We start from the raw sequence: 27,701 nt of genomic DNA, 5'->3' as shown, positions 1-27,701 counted from the left end.
TGGGGGCCAGAAGATGGACTGTGATGGGTGGGCTTTTTAGGTGGCTCCCAATGGTCTCTGCTTCCCGAGTATTCACACCTCTGTGTAATCCCTTCTCCTTGTGAGGGTGGGCCAGATTTAGTGACTAGAATGCAGTACAGGTGATAGGATGTCAGTTGTGAGATTAGATTACAAAAAGATTATGGCTTCTGCAAAAGGGCATGCACTCTCATTTGCTCGCTCTTGAGGAAAGCCAGCTGCTATGTTCTGAGCTGTCCTAATGGAGAGGCTCACGTGGCAAAGAACCAAGGGAGGTCCTCAGTCAACAGCCCGTGAGGAACTAATGCCCTCTGTTCAGTAACCCACAAGGAACTGAATCCTGCCAATAAGCATATAAGTGAACTTAGACGTGAAGTCTCTCAGTTGAACCTTCAGACGAGACAGTAAACCTGGCTAATACCTCATGAAAGACCTTGAGCCAGAGGACCCAGCAAAGCTGTACCAGATTTCTGACCCACAGAAACTATAATACATGCTTGTTATTTTAAGCCACTAAGTTTTTAGGTTTAATTTAGTTTGATTTACTATAATGGAATAGATAATTAACACACCATGTAACAAAATTAAACCACAATCTTCATACTGGATTCTTTTGCAAGATTGAGTATTCATTTTCTTTACTGCCCAGGAATCTTCCCAAGACTTACAAAATAAGCAGAGAATTCTCATCTAACTCAGCAGGAGATAAAGGGTTAGTTGGGGAGTATTTTGACTGAATATCAGAAAAGTCTTGCACAACCCCTAAAGATGGAGAGATACTGACACACTTTTCCAAATCACTAAAGATGAGCCAAAGGAAAGTAAACCTGCAAAAATCTAGTGAAGAGCAAATGACAAACACTGATCTCTTGAAAAAACAAAATTATGGAGGTTCCTAAGGACCTGAAGAGAGAGATGAAAAGATTATATGGAGAAAGGGGCCAAGGAACCAACCTTGTAGTTTGCATTTGTAAAGTTTCTTCAACTACAGGTGAGAAATAGGGGTCAGGAATAGTCGTGACCTCACTGATTTTCTCCAAAGGTGGAGTCTGAGGTAAAACATCAGGACGACCGAAGTGGACGCCTGGAAAAAAGAAAAGGGAAGAAAATCAATAAAAAAGACAAAATGGGGTGGGGGAAGTACAGGGGAAAAAAGGCAGCAACTTGGCTTTTCCTGGACAGGAAGGGGGAGTAGAGGTCCTAGGCAGATAAGAGAGGGCTCGGAAGGGGGGGAGGGCGTGCCCAATCACGTGGGAACCCCAGCCCTGGCGCTGACCTGGCTCCACTTCCGCCTTTGTTGTCACTTGTGCCTTGTGCTCCCCAGAGACCGATGCCTGGTAAGTAATGCAGGAGTTGCCGCTGGGGCCTGCTCGCCGTGAGAAAGATGAGCCAGACCGAAACTTTTTGGAAGGAGAGGGCTTCACTTCAAAAGGGAAAGAGAGAGCCTACTTAGCACCCACCTAAGAAACCATCACCAAGACACAGATACAAATCGCCAGCATCCCCAACACAGACCCAAAGGTGCTCTGCAAAGCGGGAAGAAGGACTAAGGTCAACAAAGACAAGCTCTATGAACTACTCTTCAGAGGAGAGGGTGTGCATCTCAGTTCACTGCGCTTGGAAAGCAGAGAACCTAGAAAAAAGGGGACACGTACACATCTTTCCCCCGCTACACGCAACCTTGACGGCTTTGCTTCCACCTGATGAGACGTCCTCCACTCCGTCACTCCCTTGTTCGTTAATAGTGTCCTCCAGCTCAAGCTGATGAAGATGGCCCTTTCACTCTGCATCCTTGGAGCACTTATGCACACAGCACCGTGATACGTAATTTATAGATCACTTTGAAAAGACTTTGAAAAGATTTTTCCATGTTTCTTAAGACTGTCTGGCATGCCTAAGTCCTCTCTGCCGCATTGAGGGACGACTGAGGCCTACGATGAGGAGACGGGAAGGAGGAGTTGGAAATCTGCCAGGGGCAGTGGCATGGAAGGTTTGGGAAGAATACTGGCACTTCCCAATCATAAAAGTTGAGGGAAGTGAGTAAGAACAACTGCTAAGCAGAAATCAGTAAATGGCTTCTCCAACCCTTTGATCCTAGTCTGAGAATTCCTCGGCGCTGGGGATACGAACAGAAAACAGAACACTTGTGATAATCCTTGTCTAGCTCTGTAAGTCTGGCTCTGTCTCAGCCTGTGGCGTGGACCCTACTCCCACAATGACACCTTTTCCCCACCAATCCCACTTCCCAGAAATGCCCCTCACCTCAATGACACACGAAGGGAGAGCCAGGGGGAAAGCAGCGACTCGTAAACCACGGGGACAGACAGGGTGACTGACATACAGACGGGCAGCGGTTCTCACGGGAGGTGGGTAGAGCAGAAGAGGCTTTGGCAGTTCCCTGACAGAGGTGTCTTGCCCCCCCATCTCCTGGAGTAAGGGAGCCACTGGGGGGTCATCTGGTAGAGGCCACTTACAGGGAATCTTCTTGAACACGGTGTTGCACATAAAGCGCTGGAACCGTTCTGCATAGAAGCCTGGCCGGTGTACCGACACGGTGTCCTGCAGAGCAGAAGAGATGGCTGCGGGGTTAGAGGCAGGGAGGCCCAGCAGGAGGACCGCTATGCAGTCCTGGGGCTGTTTTCCCTTAGGCTGAGACCCAAGCAGAAGGGTAGAACCCACAAAATAAGAAAGAAGAAACTGAGGGGGCAAATCAGAACTGAAGGAAGCAGGAAAGCCTTTAGCAAACTGCTACTCACCCCATCATGTACCAGAGCCTTCCAAGAGTGCTCCAACTTCTTAACAAACCTGCCAGGAAGAACGTGTATCACAAAGTCACACAGTTTTTAAATGTACTTTTCTCTTTGATAGAGCTGAAGCAGCTGGGAAAGCACTCCCTCGGTAAATCTGGCTTTCCAAAGAACAGACAGGGTTGTGCTTGTTCAACACGGAGATCAAAGCCGTTTCCAGGGAAGTCACTTATTACCTCCCCATAGAAAGAGGGCAGTTAACGTGTCCCTGGCAAGTCAGGGACAAGTGCATGTCTTATAAAAGGAGAACTGAGGGAACAGATGGGCATGCTACCAGATGGAAGAGAGGAGTTATATCTGGATGATAACACCCTGAAACGGTAAACCTTCAGCAGCAACTGAAACCTTACGGGGGAAACCTGGGGTCCAGCATTTCCAGCTCCCCCCTTACCACCACTTCACTACCTCGGTCCCACAGGCTAAGCCCCTGCACAGAACACAGTGACCCTCCTGTTTCTCCTCCGAGGAAAGGGGAACATGTTTCCAGCTGTGCCCCAATGTGGAATGTGACTCATCGCACAGGGTTTTTACGAAGAGCCAGATAGTGTACTCTACCCTGGCACTTCTGAGGACTGACTCAGCTCTCCACACAGGTGTGTGTTAGGTCTGGGAAAGGGGCAGGGTAATGAAGCCAGGGAGACAGGCGAAATCAAGGAAATAACCCACCATTTAAAACCTAATGAGGTAAGCAGCTAGACTGCAACTGACTGTTCTCGTTCCAGAAAGAACTCAGGGACAAACCCACGTGAAGGAGAAACGTGAGGGGTTACCTGCAAGCTTTCTGCCCCCGAATTTGGGATCCATGTGCTCCTCACCTGTAAGACTGTAGAATGTCAATGATCCCAATATAAAGCAGCAGCCTTTCCCCTTTACTATTGCGGGCAGGGATGCCACCCATACTGTTCGGGAAGACAAGAAGAAAAGAGTTTTAAGAAAAGCTTTGACCTTGCACAAAGGGGCTTCTCTCGCCCTCCAGTCAGATCAGGACGGGGAACTGAGACCTAAACATAACTGTCCCATCCTCCATAAGCTGGGGAGGAGTGAGAGCCTTCCTCCAACCCCAAGAACCACTCTGGAGTATGTATTCTAACCTCTCTGCCTCCAAGTCTCACTTGCCTGCCCCTCCAACCCCAATTCCACCAAAGAGAATCTAAAATCACCCCTACACAGCAATGCTGAAAACGTTCTGGTAACTCTGAACTTCCTCAGCACTTTCGTATTTTAATTCACACCCACTAGGACGCTCCTCTTGAGAGTCACAGTAAAGGATACCTTAAAAATGAAACTACCTACAAGGCATTTATGATACTTTGGTAAATACACTTCCTTGATAGACCCAATGTGGTAAGAAGGACACCTTCCGTAAAGCTGCTGTAACAAATTACTTTTCGTGAAGTTGTAATAGAATAAACAGCCATGTCTAAGACTGAGTATATTCTTTTTGAAAAGTCTTTTGATTTTGAATAGGTCTCTTTTTAAGATGTACTACAAATCCCCAATTTAAGACCTCTCCCTTTCTTTTTACATTCTTAAGAAAGTTCATCCTATAGTTTTATAAACATTAATATGGTCAACTTAACTCCTGAAACAGGGCTATTCTCAGCCCAGAAGCTGGGTCCCTTCCTCAAGAAAAGCCTGAAACGAGTCTACACTCTCTGCCCCAGTGCCCTGGGCCCACTCACTGGTCGTCGGTCTCCATGGTGCCACCGCGCCGAGCCTCGCCCTGGATAGACTCCATAGCTGTGGAATAGAGAGCCTTCTGGGGGGCTGGTCTGCGAGTGTCAACCGAGTACTGGGCTTCATTGGCTAAGGGCTCTCGTTGTGCATGATCTATGTTATGGATTGACATCAAGAGGCTATAGTCCATTATCTTGAAGCTCTGTAGCACCTAAGTGGAAGGAAAACAAAAACCAAAATCATGATCTGAGCCGGGAGATAAGAATTTCTTTTCAGGCTCTCACTGCTTTCATGATTCTTTTTTTTTTTTAAGATCCTAAAAAAAATTTTTTTAATGTTATTTTATTTTCCAGAGAGAGACAGAATGTGGGAGGGGCAGAGAGAGGAGACACAGAATCCAAAGGAGGCACCAGGCTCTGAGCTGTCGGTGCAGAGCCCTATTCGGGGCTCAAACCCACGGACTGTGAGACCATGACCTGAGCTGAATTCAGATGCCCAACTGACCGAGCCACTCAGGCGCCCCTAAAGATATATTTTTAAATGTTTATTTATTTAAGAAAGAGAGAGGGAGAGGTGGAGGGGAGAGAGAAGTGAGAGAATCCAGGCAGGCTCCACATCATCAGCATGGAACCTGACCTGGGGCTTGATCCCATTAACCACGAAATCATGACCTGAGCCAAAATCAAGAGTTGGACTCTCAACAGACTGAGTGACCCAGGTGACCTTCAATTATCCTTTTTTTTTTTTTTTTAATGTTTATTTACGGGGAGGGGAGGGGCAAAGAGAGGGGGAGAAAGAGAATCTCAGGCAGGCTCTGTGCTGACTCACAAAGCTCGAACTCACAAACCGTGGGATCAGGACCTGAGCCGAAACCAAGAGTCAGATGCTCAACCGACTAAGCCCCCCAGGTGCCCCTTGACAATAAAACCTCCAGGGTTAACTTTAGGCTTATCCCTTGCTCCTCCTAGTCCCTGAAGAAGAGCATACTAACCTCCTCTGGTCACCATTTATATCCCCTCAGCTTTCTTCTATTTTACTAAATATGTATTAGGCCACTGCCTGGCCCACAAAACCCTCTTTGTTTGTTCTTTCCTTGTATCTCTTTGTGAAAAAAGCATCATTTTCTCAAGGGAACAGGGAATACATATTTGTGCTGTAAAGAATCCACAAGGAAGGTCTGGTGAAAGTACACTTCGTGATGGAGCAGATCTGTTGCAGGACTTTATATGCCCAGTTTCAATTCAGTTCAGTATTCAGCAAAGCCCTACCATCTGTAGGCACTGTGTCTGCTTATGGGGATACAAAGATACTTAAGAGAGTTTCTGTCCTCAAGGATATTATAATTTAGGAAAGGAAACACTGCAAAAATAAACGTAATACAGTCTAGTATGTGCAACAATGAAAGTGCTTTCGTGACTAAACAGTGTAGAAATCAGGAAGTGATACATAAGTTTATGAAAAATAAATGAGAAAATAAGTCCTAATAAATAAAGAATATTCCAAGGCCCAGAGATATGAAATGAACAGCATGTTACATCCTGGGAGATATAATTTGGTACTGTTAAAACAGAAAATGCAAAAACCTGGTGTGGCAGATTACAGAGGTTGACAGGGGAAGAACAGTAACAGGCCTTAAGTGCCATATTAAGGAGCCTCAATTATGCGGCACCTGGGTGGCTCAGTTGGTTAAGTGTTCAATTCGGCTCAGGTCATGATCTCATAGTTTGTGGGTTCAGGTCCCATGTCAGGCTCTGTGCTGACAGCTCAGAGCTTGGAGCCTGCTTTGGATTCTGTGGAGAACTTCAAGCAAGCTCCATGCCCAGCATGGAGCCCAACACATGGCTGAGATCATGACCTGAGCTGAAATCAAGAGTTGGCACAGAGCCACCCAGTGGGCCCCTGGAGTGATTCTTTGTAAAGTTTGAAAACAACTCTCTGCTCCACTGTATCTAGTCCTTTCAACCAAAGGACTCAAACTAACATAGGCATCACTCTGTAAATAGACACAGAGTAAGCAAAGGATAAGGATAGACAATGTTACAGAGTAGAGGAAGATAACCCTACAGTAACAGTTAAGGGAAAAAATCAGTAGGAAAAAATGTCACAAAAAGCAAGGGAAAGGTATGTTAAGCAAGTAGAAATAGTCAACTGTCAAGCTGCAGAAAATTCAAGGAAGGACTATGAAGTAGTCTCAGGGCACTTGGGTGGCTCAGTTGGTTAAGTGCCTGACTCTTGGTGTTGGCTCAGGTTATGACCTCACAGTTCAGGAGTTCAAGTCCCACTTTGGGCTCTGCATGGATAGCGGGGAACCTGCTTGGGATTCTCTCTCCCTCTTCTGCTGATTGTGCATTCTCTCTCAAAATAAATAAACATTAAAAAAAAAAAAAAGGTAGTTGTCTCTATTTGGCATCCCAGGTGGTCATTGGGGAGGGTAGTTCGTGTGAAGAGGAGACAGCAAAAGCCAGGACAGTGGGTTGAGGCAGGAATAGGAGAGGATAAATGAAAAGAAAAAAAGAGAAGAGTAGGGAGAAGGAAGAGGCAGAGAGAGAGGGAGACACAGAATTTGAAGCAGGTTCCAAGCTCTGAGGTATCAGCACAGAGCCTGATTCAGGGCTTGAACTCAGGAAACATGAGATTATGACCTAAGGTGAAATCAAGAGTCTGTCACTTAAGTGTCTGAGCCACCCAGGTACCCCATAATTAATACATTTATTTAAAAAAAATTTTTAATGTTTATTTTTGAGAGACAGAGAGTGAGTGGGACAGGGGCAGACAGAGAGGGATGATACAGAATCCAAAGCAGGTTTCGAGCTCTGAGCTCTCAGCACAGAGCCCGATGCAGGGCTCAAACTCACAAGCTGAGATAATGACCTGAGCCATAGTCAGATGGATGCTTAAATGACTGAGCCACCTAGGCGCCCCTGTAAAAGTTATTTTAAATGAAACCTGGGACATACAGGGGTGCCTGGGCAGCTAAGCTGCTTAAGCATCCAATTTTGGCTCAGGTCATGATCTCACGGTTTGTGGGTTTGAGCCCCGCATCAGGTTCTGTGCTGGCAGCTCCGAGCCTGGAGGCTGTTTCAGATTCTGTGTCTCCCTCTCTCTCTGTCCCTCCCCGGCTCATACTCTTTCTCTGTCTCAAAAATTAATAAACTATATAAAAAAAATTTTTTTAATGAAACCTGGGACATATAGAGCTAAGGAACTGAGCCCTATCTCCCACAGATTTGATGCCCAAGAATAATAACCTGTTTTAGTGACTGAGATTTTTGGTATCAGAGTGAAGGAAATATACCAAACTCACCAAACAGTCACGCTGTAGGGTCTTACATAGAGCATTGTACATATCAGCATCCAAAAAAAGACCATCTGGAATGTCTTGTAAGAAGTCAAGGTCTTTAAAGGTGGGGAGAGGTTTCTCTCGCTCTTTTTGGGAAGCTCGCCGTTTGTACGTTGAGCCCTTGAGGTCATATTTCATGTGCATCTTCACTGACCGTGGTAAGAGATTGTTCATCACCACAATTCGAATGTTCTTACCACCTGCCTGCACACAGTACAGCCCATAGAATTTAGGCAGCAAAGTGCGAGGGTTCTGGTTGAGGTTCTGTGGATGTGAAAGTAAAAAGAAGTAGGAGAACAAGTCAGCTCATTTTCAGTGAAATTCAAGGGCAAAAAGTTGCCACCCATCTTCCGTTGTCTGGTACATGGGGTTCAGGTACACCTATCTGCCCATAAGGCTTCATTGTATTTGCTTACAATTTTCCAATGTATCTATCTTGGTGATCAGATTACCATCAAGCTGAGCCACAGACCCTCCAATCCAGGCATCAGTCAGAACACTCCATGTATGATAGGTATCTCCTTTCAGAGAGGTTTAAGAGAAAACCATATTGAAAAAGTCTTAATTCTAAGCCCTCCGCATAGCATATTGTCATGGGTGTGATGAGAAGCAAAACTAACTCCTTCAGAACTTCAAGGGCAGTCAAGGAGAGTAAGGTGGAATAGAGTACTATCAAAGGAAGTCACCAACCTTATTCCCTGGTGTAGGAGGTGGACTAAGAACAGAAAATAAAATTATCACTGAATATCACCTTTGGGTAGGATGGTCTAAGCCAAGTAACACTAAAAACACAACAGATAAACAAAACCCCTTTTGGCCCCAGAGAAGCAAGAGAGATGGGCCGAAAAGCCCCAAAACGAACTACGTCTTTATGACCAAAGCACAGACATCGTGTTGCCCTGTTGACAAGAACCCCCACCCGCCGGGCCAGGAGTGGGGTGGGCAGCGCCCCTCTTCTCTCACCATGTAGTACCCTGGAAGCAGCTTCTGCAGGAACTCCGCCTCTTTATGCTGGACTGTTTTGATGATGAATTCGTCGTCACTGGACACATAGAAGAGGGAGCCACTAGCCCCAGAGCTGCAGAGTTCAATCAGTGGCTCATTGCAGAGGGAGTACTAGGGCCCAGAAAGAGAAGGGCAAGAAGTTCAGGAACATCAGGGTTTGGCCAACCAGAAATTAAGTACAGATGCAATTCTATTCCAAAGAAAAACTAGAGCAAGTCTATGAAAGGAGGGTCTTCCTTTGGGAGGATCCCTCTGATGGCGGAGTCATAGGGTTCTGAGATCTGGAAGCTTACCAAGTAATCATCAGGCCGGATACCAAATAACTCCCGAAAGTAACGGAAGGCAACAGGTGCATAGGTTTTGAAGCGAAAGTCATTGTAGTGATGAGCAGGGGTCAAGTTGCTCCCTTCACTGTAGGGTTAAATAGAAGAACTTGTAATTTACCAGTCGCTGTCAACCTAGGAGGCCACCCTGAGCAGACACTTCAGAGTCACTCTTATGAGTCAGTACATCCCTTATGAGAGGACCAGAGGGATTAAGAGAGTCAGTTACTTAGTGGGACATTGGCACAACATAGGGATTAAGACATGGGCACAGAGAATCATACTGCCTCTTACCTTGTGCACTAAATTGCTTTAGTGCAGAGGCCAGAGGCTCATGAAGTATTCAAAAAACAGCATCTCCTGTCTAAATTCTTCAGTCCCACATCATCCTAAGATCAAGTTAAGGACTGGATGCTGGGCACATGCCTAAATTAGACCTGAACCCCTAAAACTGCCCTGAGGTTGATAAGAAAAAGCTGCACTTCCCAGGAAATTTCCATGAACGTTAACCTCTATACCTGGGAAAGAAGATACTCTCCACCACATAGAAGTCTTGCATGAGGACATCACGCTCTGGTTTGGTACTCAGGCTTCCAACAGTGTGAGTAATGCCTAACTGGATGGCACCTTTCAAGGCAGATGAGGTTGTCTGAGAAACAGAAGAGAAATGAGAGAAAAGTTTCTAGTATTAAATCTGATCAGAACAATAAAACTCCGGAGGAAGAGCCAGAAGCAGCACTCAAAAAGCAAATGCGCTCCTATTACTTCAGACCAAGCTGGGGCAATCCAGTTCCTCCATCCTCTTGCATATGCAGCAATTAAGCCTGGTAAAGCCTGGAAGGGTACAAAGATACATAGTAGCAAAGGCAGCGTTGGTGGTATAGTGGTTAGCATAGCTGCCTTCCATAGTAGCAAAGGCAGACTGTCAGTCAGCCCCAGCTGTGCAAGTGTTCCCATCTATCGTGTCTCCAACTAGGAGACATGCTGTCCTGAGAGAATAATCTTACATCTCACTCCAAAAGTTGCTGCCCCCAGAGTATCTGGGGCTTCTCCAAACATTTTATTCATGGAATATAGAATGTAACTAAAATTAACTGATACTCTGATTGACTCCTTGGCTACAAAAGGCCTGTTAAGCCCTTTTAAGGCAGGGCCGGATTGGTGTCCCAAGGACAACAGAGTGGCACAAAAAGTTTCTAACTGAAAAAAAGTCTAAAGATTCAAATTAGTTCTGAGAGAAGTATTTGAATTTAAAATGCTCACACTACAGTCAAAACACAAATTCAAGAGCAGGTATAATCCTATAGGAAAATATCAGATCATCTAGATCTGTGCTGTCCAATACACCAGACACGTGTGGCTATTTGTCAATTTAAAATCAAAATAAACTAAAAATTCACCTTTTCCATCTTTCCAGTCACATTCAAGTATGTGGCTACTACTGGGTAACACAGAATATAGCACATTTCAGTCACTGTAGAGTTCTACTGGACAGTTCTGCTCTAAATGATTTCCCTCATCCCCAACCCTCACCGAGTATTAAATTACCAGTACTTCTATTTAGTTCTCATTAGTCATTAAAATTAAAACTAAATAAAATTAAAACTAGAGGATGGCTCACTGGTAGAGTATGTCTCTTGATTTCAGTATCATGAGTTTGAGCCCCACATCACGGATAGATTGCTTTCAAAAAAATTAAAAAAAATTTTTTTTAAGGTTATTTATTTCTGNACACAGAATATAGCACATTTCAGTCACTGTAGAGTTCTACTGGACAGTTCTGCTCTAAATGATTTCCCTCATCCCCAACCCTCACCGAGTATTAAATTACCAGTACTTCTATTTAGTTCTCATTAGTCATTAAAATTAAAACTAAATAAAATTAAAACTAGAGGATGGCTCACTGGTAGAGTATGTCTCTTGATTTCAGTATCATGAGTTTGAGCCCCACATCACGGATAGATTGCTTTCAAAAAAATTTAAAAAAATTTTTTTTAAGGTTATTTATTTCTGAGAGAGAGAGCGTAAGAAGGGGAGGGTCAGAGAGAGAGGGAGATACAGAATCTGAAACAGGCTCTGTGAGCTAGCTGTGAGCTAGCTGTCAGCACAGAGCTCGACACGGGTCTCGAACCCACAAACCGTGAGATCATGACCTTAGCCGAAGTTGGCTGCTTAACCAACTGAGCAACCCAGGCGCCCCTAAAAAAATTTTTATAACTAGATTTTTAAGTGTGTGCCTCTCCAGTTAGACTAGAAACTCATCTTTTTGTTCTCAATGTTCAACACATAGAGCTCAATATGTATCTGTTGAATTGACATGGGCCTTGAGCCCATTCCCAGGGAGGGGCAGGTGGCTGACAGACGTCAGTCCACCTCTATTACTTGGGGCAGTGCAGTAAAGGCAGAGAACACACATAAGAAAAATTTACATGGGCCAGAACAGGACTCCAAGAAATCATCACATCCCATATCAGACAAGTAGAAGATGCTCGATGGAAGGTGAACACTGTCCCTTGGGAAGCTGAGCATCTGCAAAGTAGTCCAGAGCTGAAAGTAAACTCTAAAGTCCAAGTTGTAGGATAGTTCTTGTGCAAAGGCTTAGGATGTCAAGAATTGAGACAAGATGTGGAGAATATCATCAAGGAGACAGAACTATCCCCTCCTGGAGTAGGATGAAAGACACACCTTCTTATATGTCGTCTCTCCTGAAGAGTCAACGCCTCGGTGGCCTATTTTCTTCGTGGACATGCCAGAGGAATACGCCACCTGGAAAAAGAGTCAAAATTAGCACGTAATCCCCACATCATACACCATGCAGCTACCATGAAGGTACATTAAAACAAATCAAAACACTCAACCCACACTTTCTGGAAGAACATTTTACAAAATTCACAAGATTCACTCCATGCAAACATTCAGCTCTAGTGTTGCTTCCCAATGAACGAACTGGCTAAAAGAAGACAGAAAATTCCTAGGCACACACATTTCATTTATTTATTTTTTCTTTTGAGAGAGAGAGAATGCAAACTGGAATAGACGGAAAAGAGAGGGAGCAGAGAGAGAGAATCAGGCAGGCTCAACGCTCAGTGCAGAGCCCAATCTGAGGCTTGATCCCATGACGCTGGGATCATGACCCGAGCTGAAATCAGAGTTGGACATTCAACTGCCTGAGCCACCCAGGTGCCCCACATACTTCACCTTTGATCATCAGAAACAGGACATTAAAAAAATGATTACCAGGGGTGCCTGGGTGGCTCAGTTGGTTGAGCGTCTGACTTCGGTTCAGGTCATGATCTCACAGTTTGTGGGTTCGAGCCCCGCATCGGGCTCTGTGCTGACAGCTAGCTCGGAGCCTGGAGCCTGCTTCAGATTCTGTGTCTCCCTCTCTCTCTGATCCTCCCCTGCCCATGCTGTGTGTGTGTGTATGTCTCTCTCTCAAAAATAAATAAAACATTAAAAAAAAAAAAATGAGTACCAGGGCTCATGGGTGGCTCAGTTGGTTAAGCGTTCGACTCTTGGTTTCTGCTCAGGTCATGATTTCATGATTTGTGAGTTTCAGTCCCTCATCAGGCTTTGCACTGACTGTGCTGAGCCTGCCTGGGATTCTCTTTCTCCCACTCTCTTCCTCTGCCTCCCCTGCTGGCACTCACCTATGCTCTCTCAAAAATAAATAAACTTAAAAAAAATTGAGTATCATTAAGAAAAAGCAGATACAAGAGAACTATTGAAATAGCTACTCCAGGAAAAAAAACAAACCTCAGTTCACAGAAGCAAGATAGGCTAAAAGTAGTTCCACAGATCTTTCTTCACCAACCTCCTTTCAGAAATTACTAACCCTCTAACCTTCAACCCAACCTGAACACTATTTGCTTGAAGTGAATTCACCAGTAAAAATGATCTAGCCACTTGCAAATCCAAGTACTGCTAGCTGAGGAATAAAAAGCTGAGGCAATAAGAGGACTCCTCTGAGATAGGGGCCTCAGGGCCTTGAAGAGATTCCTGTGAATGAGATATGGCTTTGTTTTCCACCCACATGACAGCCCGAGATGAGGAAGGAGTAAACCAGTACAGCAGCCAGTGGAGCCTAGAAGGCAGTTCCCCACACCAAGATGAAGCACAAAGACACAAAGGTATTCTTCATGATGTCAATACTCATTAAGTTAACAAGCCAAAGACAAAAAAGCCCTGTGTCAATAGGGTGTGATGATCTTAGGGCCTGATATTCAAGTTCTACCATTCTTGCTAAAGCCCTTAGTGTCAGAAAACTTTTGGTATATAATCTCAAAGATCTTAGAAGAGGGTCTAAAGAGAAAAATCTAAAATCACAGGCCAACAGGGGCCTGCATTCGGAGACCCTGTCATAAAACCCAGGAGAGAGGCAAGAAGTAAGAGGAGGTTTGGGAATAGAAAGGCAATTAACAGCTTCTATACGGTTAAAAGAACTTCTTTTAAATTCACTGAAGCTATGTAACCAGGAGGCAGTAATAGCAAAACCCGAAGTGAGCTTTAGTGATGGACTGTGTGGGTTTTAACCCCAGCCTTATTGATCCCACTTACTGTGTGACCTTGAGCAAGTTATAGAACCTCTAATCCTCACTTTTCTTATCTGTAACACATGGGTAACAATGGTACTTAGTTCACAGGGGTGTTTACAGGACTAAGTAAGAATAAAGGGCACTTAGGTAAATTATTTACTCTTTGGTACACTATATTTGATACATTAAAAAAAATGATAGGGGCCCTTGGGTGGCTCAGTCAGTTAAGCCCAGCTCAGATTCTGTGTCTCCTCTCTCTGCCCCTCTCCTGCTTACACTCTCTCTCAAAAGTAAGCATTAAATTTTTTTTTCTAATGATGTGAGCTACTATTAATAACTATGATAAACTGCAACAAAAGTTGTTGTATAAATTCCAGCTTACCAAAGTTATGTAAGAATCTAGTCTAGCTTCCAAGATCCAAGTAAGGGAAAAATAAAGATGTCATAAACAGGTATCCTTCTACCCCAGAATTAAAGCTTTAGAAACATAATATCAATATAAAACTCACCTCAGATGCCATGGGTCTCTTGACGCCAGATGCTGTTAAAGAATAAACAAAACACAATTACAAGTGCGTACACACACACTAGTACCCACAATCTCTATCACGCACACTGAAACAATCGGGGTTTGAGTCAAACTAAATCTATGAGCTCCTGCCTCTTCCTCTGTGATACTAGATCCTTTTGGGAAGGGGTTTTAAATATCCCTTCATCTTCTTCCTCCATACTCACAGAACCCTTATGCTTATTCCGGGCTTATTCTAGTCTCTTTTCTTACTCAAGTGTTGATATTTTTTGTGGACAATATATCTGTTCTTGATACAGTTAACCATCAGAGTCAAGAGGACCTCATTTGATACGGTGGCTGAAAGAGAATGGGTATGAGATATACCGAAGGCTCACCGGGGAGTCTAGGGCTTGATAATTTTTCCTATAGAGCTAAAAGGATTAAGAACTTTTAGAGCCTATCTATGGTGCTTTATTCCTCCATTAGTTATTTCAGGAAAAAAGCTAAAGAGCTGCTCCATGGAGATGAGGCAGCTAAGGATGAGAAAATGCAATGTCAAAATAATGAAGATTCTGCATCCCTACTTCCTCACCTTGAATTCCACTGTAAACTCAACAGGAATTTGTTGGCATTTACTTACCAAATGTTTAATCAATGCAGATGTATAAGACAACTGTGTGGGTCAATCTCATAAATATTATGACTTTTATTAAGTTTAGAAAAGATTGTAAGAATGTATTTAGCTAAAATAACTAAAAGAACCTATCTGTAAGAAACCTACTCTGAAAGGTTAAATCAATTCTCAAGGGTCTGCCATCCCCGTAACTTTCATCCATGATCATACTGGACCATGACCACTCGGAGACAGACCGTCCTCCCCTTCACGTTGGAGAATATTCAGATTTATCTTCAAAGACTACTGATATATCACTTCAATCTAATTCTAATGAATTCAAAGGGAATAAAGATTAACCATATTAAAGAAAATTAAAAAGAGGAGCCTGAAGAAATTATCTTCAATAATGTTAATACCAGAGTAGGAAGACCTCAGTTCCACTGTATGTATAAGGATTAATGGTGAGGCAGCAACAGACACATGGGATTAAGGGCAATAAGGTAATGTCTAATTACGACTGTTTAAGACAAATGATCAAGGGCCCTGAGACTGTCAGAATACAGCTGAGCTCAGAGGCAAGGTTGTAATAATAGCCCTTAGTCGTACAGAGGTCACAGACCAAGTATTTCTGTTACCAATAAGCAGAGCAGTAAAATTTCCTTCCCTATAGTGAGTCAGGGTGGCAAAAAATGGGGAACAGATGGTTTTCACTCCTCTTCCAAAAAAAGGAGGCAATGGAAATGTCATCTAGCTGTTAGGAAGATACGCTGCATATAATGACCCAGAAAACTGGAAAGCCAGCAGAGTCCAATCTACCCTTTATAGATGCTTCATCTTTGATCATCATCTTCACCTGGGTAAAGACTAGGTCAATTAGTAACGGAATCCCAAACCGAAGCTTCCAAGGAATACCAAGCCAGGAGGACTCAGGATTAGGATTAAAACTGCTACTCACCTACAATAAATTTAAGGTGTCCACCACCAACAAAAAAAGCCTAACCTTTTATATCTTACCACCTTTTATCAAGAGTCAACATGCTGAGTTATTTAAAAATCAGAAGACCTGCGTTCAAATCTCTCTTAAATCAGGCAAATTTTTCTCTACACTTAACTAAAAAAAGAACCTATATTAGAAAGCTTATGTAGGGGGGGAGGGGTGATGGGCTTGGAGGAGGACACTTGTGGGGATGAGCACTAAGTGTTATGTGGAAACTAATTTGACAATAAACTCTTTGTAAAAAAAAAAAGTTTATATAAAGATTAAAGGAGATAAGCTAAAGCAAGTAGAGTATAAAGTACTATACAAATATGTTACTTTCTTTTTAAAAAATTTTTTTAGTTTTTTATTTATTTTTGAGACAGAGAGAGACAGAGCATGAGTGGGGGAGGGGCAGAGAGCGAGGGAGACACAGAATCTGAAACAGGCTCCAGGCTCTGAGCTGCCAGCACAGAGCCCGATGCAGGGCTCGAACCCAAGAACCATGAGATCATGACCTGAGCTGAAGTCAGACACTTAACCGACTGAGCCACCCAGGCGCCCCACAAATAAGTTCTTTCTGAGTGATTTCTTTTTTGTTGTTATTTGTATTTGGGTGGGGGGGCATTGAGTGAGGGAGGGAGGAACAGAGAGAGTCAGAGACAGAATCCAAAGCAGGTTCCAGACTCTGAGCTGTCAGCAGTGAACCTGACATAGGGCTCGATCTCATAAGCCATGAGATCATGACTTGAGCCGAAGTTGGACACTTAAATCTACTGAGCCACCCAGGCATCCTGACTTTTTTAATGTTTATTTTTGAGAAAGAGAGAGCATGAGCAGGGGAGGAGCAGAGACAAAGGGAGACGGAGGATCCTAAGTGGGCTCTGCACTGACATCAGAGAGCCTGATGCAGGGCTAAAACTCACAAAATGTGAGATCATGACCTGAAGTCAGACGCTTAACCGCTTAATGGACTGAGCCACCCAACTGTCCTGACGACTCTGTGTGATTTTTATTTTTTTTAATGTTTTTATTTATTTCTGAGAGACGGAGACACAGCATGAGCAAGGAGGGTCAGAGAGAGAGGGAGATACAGAATCTGAAGCAGGCTCCAGGTTCTGAGCTAGCTGTCAGCATAGAGACCGACGCGGGGTTCGAACCCATGAACCGTGAGATCATGACCTGAGCCGAAGTTGGACGCTTAGCCAACTGAGCCACTCAGGTGCCCCGACTCTGTGATTTTTAAAGCAAGAGCAAAGCTGGGCCCATGGCAAGGTTTAATGTTCAATTACCTAGACCTTCATGAAATTTTAATTAGCATCTCAAATTACTTGGCTCCTCCCAAACCGCCCACAGCCACCCCCCCATACCCTCCTGCAAGTGCACACATGCAACTTATGGAATCAGTGATTCTCCATGAGAAAATCTCATGGGCTTTCAGCTGAGAAGACTAACACTGATTCTGCACTCCCTGGTCAGTGCTTGGCCTCTCCCTTCCTTTTTTACCCCAGAGGAAGAGATTTGGAAGGGATCCTACAGAACCAAGGAAGGCCAACATTCAGCCCTAGTCTGACAGTACTACCTAGAAAATTATCTCCTCTGTACAAAAGTAGTCACTGGACAGGGGCGCCTGGGTGGCTTAGTCGGTTAAGCGTCCGACTTTCGCTTAGGTCATGATCTCGCGTTTCGAGCGTTCGAGCCCCACGTCGGGCTCTGTGCTGACTGCCGGCAGAGCCTGGAGCCTGTTTCAGAGTCTGTGTCTCCCTCTCTCTCTGACCCTCCCCTGCTCACGCTGTCTCTCTCTCTCTCCTAGAAATAAATAAAAATTAAAAAAAAAAAAACACAAAAGTAGTCACTGGACAAAGTTAAACAATATAGATAAAAAGGCAGCTTAAGTGATTTCAAGGCACAGAGTTAGGTACAGGGCTTTTTTACTCCCTGAAAAGTTCTACTTTGCTACCTTTCCTAGTTTTATCCCCCCAAATTTTATCTCTAGGGCTGCTACACTCTTGCAAAGTACCCAGAACCAGGGTGGGAGGAGTTCACTCAGCAGAATTTTGGTGCCAAGTGCTTAGCTATCAGCAAGTGCAAAACTGGGATTAATCCCAAGAACACTATAGCAGTTAGAACGATATTGGGATCTAAATAATAACAATCAGACTAAGTAATATTCTCTCCAAGGAGGAGAACATGGACCTAAAATTTACTCTATTCCTTGCCTGAAGTTCTGCCCCTGGGCTGCACACTGGAGCTTGAATCTAACAAAAAACAATGAGGGGCGCCTGGGTGGCTCAGTCAGTTGAGCGTCCGACTCCAGCTCAGGTCATGATCTCACGGTTTGGGAGTTGGAGCCCCGCGTCGGGCTCTGTGCTGACAGCTCAGAGCCAGGGACCTGCTTCAGATTCTGTCTCTCTCTCTCTCTCTCTGCCCCTCCCCTGCTGGTGCTCTCACTCTCTCAAGAATAAAGAAAAACATTAAAAAAATTTTTTTTAAACAAAACAAGTTGAAAACTCAGCTCCTTCAGCCATAGACGAAGCTACTGGCCCATTATCAAGCTAACAAATCAATAACCATTTCTATTATGAAAAAAGCCACTCCAAAAGGGCCTTTGAGAATTTTAGTCTAATCCTCTTTTTTTAAGTAAGAGCAAAAGCATTAAGGGGTGTGCTCAAAAATCAGGACAAAGGTAGTGACAGAGCCAGAACAGGAATTCACATTCCTAATCTCCAATTCAACTCTCTTCCTTCTAAACCATCTTTTGTTTCAATTTCATGGCCACCTAGTGTCTAGAGAGCCCAAGCAAGCACTAAGGGAACTAGAATACTCTAACAAACTAAACAAATCTCAAAACTGCTAAGAGACAATAGGAACACATATTTTCTTTCCCTGAGGTACCCCCTTCCCTTGAGACAAGGAAATTTTTTTTCATTCTCACTGATAGGGTCCTCCTCCTTTAGTTCCTCTCAATCTTAACGACAACTCTGTCCTTCTGGTAATAGTCATCAATGTTACTGGCAAAAAGAGCTTTTGCTTCTTTTAGTGAAGTTATCCTTGTTCTGGACTAAATAATGCCTGTATTCTAGAGCAGCAGAAACTTCTTTCAAGTCTGATATTTGAAAGAGCAGTTTCACAGTTTTACAGATGTTAAGGTCCTCACTAGTAGCAGAAAAGTACCTTTTTGTCCTTGTAATAGAATGTCAGTAACTTTAACAGACAAAAAAAGAACTCCATCTCAGATTAGAGTTTTCTTTTTGGTACATGTGGGACCATGACTGGCTCTGATTAAGCATAAGGCTTTTATTATTATTGAATTTGCAGTGGATAAAAAGAAGGCATCGGACAGTCAAACTGTGTTTTGTTTTGGGGATCTTGGGACTGACTGCAGAATCAGTACCAATCCTTGGCACGTATTAACTTTCTAATTTCTGAAAGAATCAGTTAACTCCACATCTTATGCACAGAAAAGCTAGAAATTTTGTCATTTTTCTAGGAGAGCAGAGGTCAGAAGAGGAAGTTGTCTTCTGTACTAGTCTCTCCTTTACCAAGGATTCCTGGTTTGGTCAGTACCCATTAAACAACAAATAGTTAATCTGGTTTAAAATCATGTTAGTTCACACACAGACTTTCAGATTAGTCAGGGGAGCAGTAACAGCATAGTGGGTAGAAATGTGGACTCTAAAATCAGAACACCTAGGTTTGAATACTTGATCCACCACTAACTAGGCAACCTTGGACAAGTCAGTTAAAACTCTCCAGGCCTTGGTTCCCTCAGCTATAATATAAACAAATAATAACATGTTCCTCGTAGGGCTGTTAAGGGAATTAAATAAATCATGTACAGCACTTAACATGATAAATATTCTATAATACTAGCAATTATTATTTGTATTGTGAATTATGAAACCTATCTACAGGATGGGAAGGGTCAGAGGAAATGAAAAGATGCAGTAGAAAGGGAAAAGAAGAGTTCAGACTAATTTAATGAAACAAAAGGAAATGGAAGTTATGGAAAGATTTTGAGGGAGACAAAAGGTAGTCGACTGACCCGTATTCTACTGTGGAACTGTAAGAAAAGAAACTTCTGTGTTAAGACAGCATCTTTTTCAGAAAGGGCAGAGAGAAATTGGGAGCTAATATCAAGTAATGCTTGCAAGACATCCACAGCCTTCTCAGAAGAAGGCCATGTACTAACCACTACAGAAAATCTGTCATTGTTATGGGGAAGGGAAGCTGGCTGCTAGTTACTGCGAGGAGCTCATGCTTCTTCAGCACAGATACACATCAGATCTACCTCTCTTACGGTTGACCCCACAGCACAGAAAGTTGAAACCTAAATGAGGAAAAACAGAAAAGTTATCACTTACTTCTAGGGTTCTACTTGCTTACAGCAGAATAAGCATATTAAAAAAAAAAAAAAAAAACCTTCTAAAGTTTAAAATTCTGAACAGGGCTTAACCTGACTCCCAGCACCATACTGTGAAATGTACCATGATTTTTGGCAGTTCTGAGTAAACGTCCAAAAAACAAGAGAAGTTCTGGCAGAAAATTCCAAGAGTGGTCACAAAATCTGTAATCATATCATTTCACTCCGGAGTGATTTCATATCGGCAAAAAAATTACAGATGCAAAACTCATTTGTATACAGGCATCTACCCTTTTGATGGTAGATTAAAATAATGTGTGTACATTTTATTTGAGGGTATTCCACTCTTGGAGGATAATTTGGTAATATCTAGCAAAATGTCTCAAAAACATGAATGTACAATTTGACCCAGAAGTGAGAATTTATCCTAAAGAAATAGTCAAATGGATAAAGATGTATACACAAAGATATTTATTGCAGAACTGTATGTGATAACTATTACTGGACACATACTGTAATTAGAAAAAATCTAAATAAACAAAAGGAGATTGGTGATATGAATCATGTCATAAATAGAATATATAAACTATTATTTTTACGTCTATTTAAGGATAAGATATGAAGAAATTTAAAAAGTTATATAGTACAATATTTTTGTAAAACACTTATCTATAAATTCACCTGGATTTACAATGAAAAGGTCCAAAATTAGGTTGGCTTTGTAATTTTAAACATTTATTTTCCCTTATCTATGTAAGTTTTCCGGAACCAATAATTAGATAGACAACAATTAAGGAAAAGAGATACACAGGGACACAGGGATCCTTTACCACTCCATTTTTCCTAGTAAACCACTCCTAAATAGTCCCACACCTACAGACCAACATCACTCCCACCTCACACGTGATCTCAAGCTCATTATAATCATATCGAGCGGCTGCAGAGATAGACTAGAAGAAAAATGTGAGAAGAAAATGTCCAGAATGCAGATAGTCCCAAGCTACAAATAAGCATGACTCCTCTAAACTCTCTCTCCACCACAAATTACTTTGAGATGTTTGTACAACCTGAAACAAACATTCATCAGCACATATAAGAGGCTCTCTCTGAAGAGGTTTATCTTTCATGTTCTCCAGAATATCAGTATTTTCCTATAAAACAGGGATACTTAATTTCAGCGTATCTCCTGGATACCAGGCCCTGAAAAATATAAAAGATCTACCCACTATATTATGAAAATAAGTTGGGAAATCTTTAATGTTACTAAAATAATTTCAAAACAGCTGAACCAGTCTAATGCCAAAGTGGAAACAACCCAATCAGTTCTTGCTAAAATACAGCACTGATTCATCACACCACATCACAGCACTCACCATTTTGGTCCTTGGCCCCACCCTAACTTATGTTTCTGATGATAAAGGTATTAGAGGGGCTGGTTTCTAGTCACTTGGCAAAACACACTGGGACTCTCCATATATTTGCTTGTTAGCACTGAACTACTGGAGACTGAGATTCACCATTAAGAAGGAGGAGAAAATGTAGACGAAAAGAAAAACCATCAATGTAACTCTGAGAAGTATAAAAAAAGGCGAACTTCAGAGGGGGAAACGAATTGACTTTCAAAGAGAAGATAACTGAAATAAGGATATTTCCCAACCATAAAAACCTCCGACATTAGGGTTGTTCCCCCCCACCTCCCGCCCCGGAGTGTAGAACAAAACAGAGTTGGCCTTAATACCAGAGCCTCTCCCTGCACTTTCAGAGCAGAAGCATTTCCGTTGGAGATGAGATGACATCATCCCTCAGATGAGGAACTAAGAGGCAGTGTGTGACTGACTTCAATGTTTGAAGTACACATATAATTTGGGGACGCTCGAGGCTGGCCGGATGTGCATTCCTCAGACGACTGGAGTTCTGCCTGGGCAAGTCATACAGAAGCAACCCCAGAGACCTAGCTTAATGACTTACCAATACCACCACAGCAAATATGTCAATGAGACCGACACAGAGTACAAAGAGATACAAGCAGATTTTTGGGAAGCAAAATGCTCACTCTTAGGGGTTCTCTTGGTTGATAAGAGTGAGAGCCAGAGGTTTTAAAAGGGGGAAAAAAGGCAAAAGCAAAAACTCACACAAAACAAAACAGAAACACGATCAGCCCAGTTATCTGCTGTACTTTCTAAAGCAATCTCTCTGGTCCTTTTTACCTTGAAATACTGAAAGCCATTTTAATTACACCCCTGTAGGTGCTAGGCACAATATGTTCTCCAAATGAAAATACTGAGAAATATGTTTGAAGTATCAGCCCATCTCCTGAGAAGTATTGCTGAGCACTCAAAAAACTGTGTTTAGAAACAAAAAAGTACCACTATTACACACTCGATAATGACTAAACCAAGCCACATCCCAGAGGAAAGCTAAATTTTGTTCCCTAAGAAGTGTCAAGTTTTCCTAAGGGTCTTCTGGGAAAAAGTCAGAAAGGCAAGGATGCTCCTAGAAACAAAAGCTCCAGAGCAGCTTGATCCACCAGTCCTGAGGTCACCTCAGATAACAGCCAACTAAGTAGCAAGGAAATGAGCTTACAAGATTACTAAGACTCATCTTGGTAACATATCGCCTTTATGCAACAACGCTGCCACTAGTAAGCTCTTAGAACCTGTTTCCAAATTTGGAAAGTGAGGTTAATTAAAATAAGAATATCTCTTCTTTTCCCTCTAGTGATAAACTTTTGCTTCTACTTCTACAAGACAAATTTCATGGTTCTCAGGCCTCAATTATGTATCTCTTGGCACTAAAACTTTGGTTGAAAAAAAATTGTGTCCTTCCAAAGAGACAGAAGTCTCCTGGATAAGTCACTCATGGCCAAAAAGTATTTGAGATTTCTTGGCAGATTCACCACCTCCTATTTCCAAACCTGGCTCTATCTATCCTGAAAATGCAATGACTCTTGCTGAATTCGAATGTCCGCACTTCAGCAGAGAAAGTCTATAATTTGAATGATATCATTACCCCAACGATGTACTTCAAGGCAATTACATGGAAAATAACAAGATAATGTTACTTTTTTGTCATACCTTTCATACAGGTTTTTTTTCTAAGTTTATTTTTATTTATTTTTTTGAGAAAGAGAGCACGAGTTGGGGAGGGACAAAGAGGGAGGGAGAGAGAAGGTCCTAAGTAGGCTCCACACTGTCAGCACAGAGCCCAACACAGGGCTCGAACTCATGAACTGTGAGATCATGACCTGAGCTGATACCAAGACTCAGACGCTTAACCAACTGAGCCACCCAGGTACCCCATACGGGTTTTTGTCAAGGAGAATTTGAAGTTTACCAAGTTTGTTTATCTACATTGTGCACACGAAAGCTACTCTGCTTTAGCTGATTATGTATCCTAAAAAGACCTCTTCCCATTTGTTCCCCACAACTTCCCCATCAACACTGCTGATCCTTTAGAATAGTGCTTATTCTGGGTTAAACCCATATTGACCAGTTAAGTATATAAGGCAAATAATAAGATATATGAACTCCCTGCAAAGAACCTGCCCTCCTTACTATTGCCAAAGTCTTCCTCAGACTCAACAGAAAGGAGCTTTTTCTAGAATCAGATGTTTACCAATAAATTGTCTACAGGAGCATCTGACTCCTGATCTTGGAGTTCTATGTTTGAGCCCCATGTTGGGTGTAGAGATTACTTAAAAATAAATTCTTCAGGGGTACAGAGCCTGCCTGGGATTCTCCCTTTCTCTCTCTCTCTGCCCCTGTCCCCTTGCTCACTCTCTCTCTCTAAATAAATAAACTTAAAAAAAATTATCTTTAAAAAAAATAATAAAACCTTTAAAAAGAAATACATATTGTCTATAGCCATTACAAACAAACAGACTGGAATTTCACAGGAGGAGAAAGAAAAATGGGAGACAAAGTTTTAAAAAATGGAGGGGTTGAGGGGGAAAGTTTATTTCAAATAGAAAACCGTAAAAAGAATGATGGAAGCTCACAGAAGATAGGAACAAAACCAACCAGCACATACACAGAAACTAAACAATGCTCTCCTTTGATAGGAAAGGGTGGAGGAGTGAAGTGCAATAGGGGAAATGGGCTAGGAAGGGGTTTCCTCTAGGAAATACCATCAGCCCAAACACTCTCTGAGACTGAATGGTGGGCTGGGGTTTGGAACACAGAGAAGCAGAGATTCCCTCTACCAGCCTATCCAGAAAATAGCATACTTCCTCAAGTATACTTTTATCCATGATCAAGAAACACACCCAGTAAACAGAAAGAGAGGAGAAACTAACAACTTTGCTCTTTATGACAAGAATATCCTAAAACATCCTAAAATTCTAGAAAAGAAAACATCCAGATTAAAGGATAAAAATAACCACCTTCCTTTTCTATCCCCAGTTCTGTCTTTGGCCTGGTATGATCTCTGTTATTCACTTCACAGGCTACAGTTTCCATTATAAAAAAAAAAAAAAAAAAAAAGACTAATGAAATATGTAATAACTAGTAACTGGCACCTATTTGGGCAAATATTAATCAGAAGACGTTTGTATCAACCCAGAACTGCACATAGAAACTAACAAAACATACTATTTTGATATCCAAAGCTAACTTATCAGTACATTATTACCGATTAATATCAGATTCTAGACACCTAATAAATCTATATAATCACACTTGACCAAGTTTGAGCAGCCATGGCAGAAATAAATGGTTAAACAAAAACAGTGACATTCTGGGGGTGCCTGGGTGGCTCAGTTGGTTGAGCGTCCAACTTCGGCTCAGGTCATGATCACACAGTTTGTGGGCTCAAGCCCCGCGTTGGGCTTTGTGCTGATGGCTAGCTCAGACCCTGGAGCCTGTCTTCGGATTCTGTGTCTCCCTCTCTCTGACCCTCCCCTGCTCACGCTGTCTCTCTTTCTCAGAAATAAATAAAAAACATTAAAAAATTAAGAAAAAAGCAACAATGACATTCTGATGTCAGTTTTCTGTCAGACTCTACCCAAGGGAACAAAAGTGAAAAAGAAGTGTCAAAAACCTCAATGGAGAAAACAAACAAACCTCTCTCCCTATTTACAAAATGTCAACCAAAATGGTCAACCCAGTGATATTTTGACATTTTGTTCTATCTTTGTATTTCCAAATTTCAATTTCTCACTCCAATAAAGTGGTTTCAGTCGTATTACCAGAACAGAAGAACTGAAGAGAAAAAGACCAGGTGACAAATGTTTTACACTGGACACAAAGAACACAGACGGGTGCCTGGGTGGCTCAACCAGTTGAGTGTCCAACTCCTGATTTCGGCTCAGATCATGGTCCTAAAGTCATGAGAGTGGAGCCAGCTTAAGAGTCTCTCTTTCTCCTCCCCAGCTGCCCCTCCCCCTCCTGAGAGCGAGGTGCCCATCCTCCCCCCCCTCTCTAAAACAAAACAGAACACAGACCAAAAACAAAACAAAACACACCTCAACAAAATCCCTACCATTTGGAGTTATCAGATTACAGGATAATTTGCTAGTGGGACTCTTCTGGGAAGAACACAGCCACCGGAATCAAGGATTTATGAAGCTGGCCAAACAAAAATGCTTCAGTCCTGCATCCTCTGGGGTTTCGTTCAGTAGTTAAATGAAGTCAGGAAAGGAGCTATAAAGTTAATTCCAAATAATTTGTGCTCATGATAAAATTATATAGGTGAAGGGCCACAATTTCAGAAATGTTCTTGTCTGAAGCAAAAAGGAACTACAGGTTCATGATCTTCTAATGTTTCAAATGTTTTTTTCTTGGGGGAGTCAGACATGATTGTATCACAAAGCTCTTATTTCAGAGAAGCAGTGTACCCCGCAGCATTTTCACTTTCCTTCCTAACTCCTTCAAGTCTCCAAAACAGAAACTCTTTACTCCCTTCATGGTAGTTTAAAAAAGGGATGCAGTGGCTGATTTCAAATCCCACCCCCCTTCTTTTCTGTTAAAAGATTTTGTTTTTTAAGTAATCTCTACACAGCAATGTAGGGCTTGAACTTAAAACCCTGAGATCAAGAGTCACATGTTCTACCAACTGAGCCAGCCAGGCGCCCCTGCATTTCAAGCTCTTGATAAACTAGTCAAACTACAGATAGGGAAACAGGCTCTCTGCATACTGGTGTGACAGATGGTCATACTGTCAACAGCACCTACCTCATCAGGGCTAATTTTATTTTTTAAGTGGTGCCACTGTCCAAATAAGGAGGATGGAGGAGAAAGCAAAAGAAGGAATAAATTTCCTCTGCACACCAAACAGCTAAGACTGGAAGGCAAACTGCATCAACTTTTATTAACAAAGTGTAAGAACAAGCACATGATGATGGCTGCTGGAAGCTGATATTCATTTATAATTGCTTCCCCCAAATCCAAACACAGTAATTATTCCAATGGGAAAAGATGTCAAACATCACTTAGGGTGTGTGGTTTGATCTACCCTCTGTATTTCACATGTCGGCAGAATAAAAGACCAGCTCTAGCTTAAAAGTGAGATAATCTAGATAGACAGGGAATGACTATTCTAAATAATCTGTCCTTCTTAATTTGAATGCCAAAAGATTTTGAGCCTCCAAAGGTTATGAGCAGCTTATCTAAAACATCAATCTGTCCCTCAATCCTAACATTCTTATCTTGAATCTATTTTCAATATTAGTCAAAGAGAGTTCCACCAAAACGTAAGTGAACTCAGCTAAACATCTAAGAAAAATAAATTGGTTTTAGAATCGTTACAAAACCCACACACACAACCCCCTACTTGAATTTCTACAAGGTCGGCCTTCTTACCCTTGACAATTTAGGAAATCATAAACCATCACTCATTTTTGTCAATGTTTAATTCCCCTGGTACCATCCACACAGCAACACTCAGCTCCAATCACAAATAAAACCCATTAAAAAAAAATTAAAACTTAAAAACAAAATCCTAATAGCTTTTTTGGTGCCAGAATCTAATATCCTATTCTCTTTGATCATATCCTTACAATGAAATATTTTACTAAATTAAGTTTACTAAGGCCAAACATAAGTGAAACTAAAGATACACCAAAAGAAGTCAACACTATATATATCTGGACACAAAAATCCCATCAGGTTTTCAAGACTATTTATAAGCAGAATTTTTCTTAATTTCTTAATCCAATTGTTTCAATATTTGTCGAAGAAGCAAAGATGGGGGATGTGAGAAACAAAAGTAAAAATATGAATCTGAAACTATTTTTATACATTTTTATACCTTGACTTCTCATATGAACATCACAGAATCAAAGAGCTGTAAAGTCCACTGAAACCGAAACCCAGTATTTTATTTTCTGGTGAAAACAATAGGAAAATAACATTTATACAGTCTGAATTAATAACTGTTAGCTGTAGGATCTGGCAGTAACCACAAAAATATAAAAATATCAAACAATGACATCTGAAAAAGATAGGAGGACTATCTGAAACAGGGGCAGAGATGGAAGTGGAGGAAGATGATTCAATTAAGTGACAAAGATTCCTTCACTCCTAAATCTGTCCA

The 27,701-nt window shown here is 42.1% G+C and overlaps 1 protein-coding gene across 2 annotated transcripts in view; it reads right to left on the bottom strand.

Annotated features, from left to right (window-relative positions):
* Window positions 1-27,701, bottom strand: part of PIP5K1A (phosphatidylinositol-4-phosphate 5-kinase type 1 alpha) — a 33,894-nt gene that overhangs the window by 4,148 nt on the left and 2,045 nt on the right. Inside the window, exons 2-13 of one of the 2 annotated variants that reach the window (XM_077772537.1) lie at window positions 14,215-14,246; window positions 11,856-11,936; window positions 9,689-9,819; window positions 9,141-9,258; window positions 8,806-8,958; window positions 7,807-8,106; window positions 4,508-4,713; window positions 3,641-3,724; window positions 2,775-2,823; window positions 2,493-2,577; window positions 1,295-1,441; window positions 973-1,102 (exon numbers count right to left, since the gene is read on the bottom strand). In XM_077772537.1, the coding sequence (XP_077628663.1) occupies window positions 973-1,102; window positions 1,295-1,441; window positions 2,493-2,577; window positions 2,775-2,823; window positions 3,641-3,724; window positions 4,508-4,713; window positions 7,807-8,106; window positions 8,806-8,958; window positions 9,141-9,258; window positions 9,689-9,819; window positions 11,856-11,936; window positions 14,215-14,246 (1,516 nt within the window). Of the gene's footprint in view, window positions 1-972; window positions 1,103-1,294; window positions 1,442-1,673; window positions 1,950-2,492; window positions 2,578-2,774; window positions 2,824-3,640; window positions 3,725-4,507; window positions 4,714-7,806; window positions 8,107-8,805; window positions 8,959-9,140; window positions 9,259-9,688; window positions 9,820-11,855; window positions 11,937-14,214; window positions 14,247-27,701 lie in introns of those variants that run through there. The other variant, XM_077772538.1, reaches the window with a different exon arrangement.

Source organism: Crocuta crocuta, unplaced genomic scaffold (assembly GCF_008692635.1).
Source record: "Crocuta crocuta isolate KB4526 unplaced genomic scaffold, BGI_CrCroc_1.0 scaffold415, whole genome shotgun sequence".
Taxonomy (NCBI): domain Eukaryota; kingdom Metazoa; phylum Chordata; class Mammalia; order Carnivora; family Hyaenidae; genus Crocuta; species Crocuta crocuta.
This window is presented reverse-complemented; position numbering and strand designations above follow the sequence as displayed.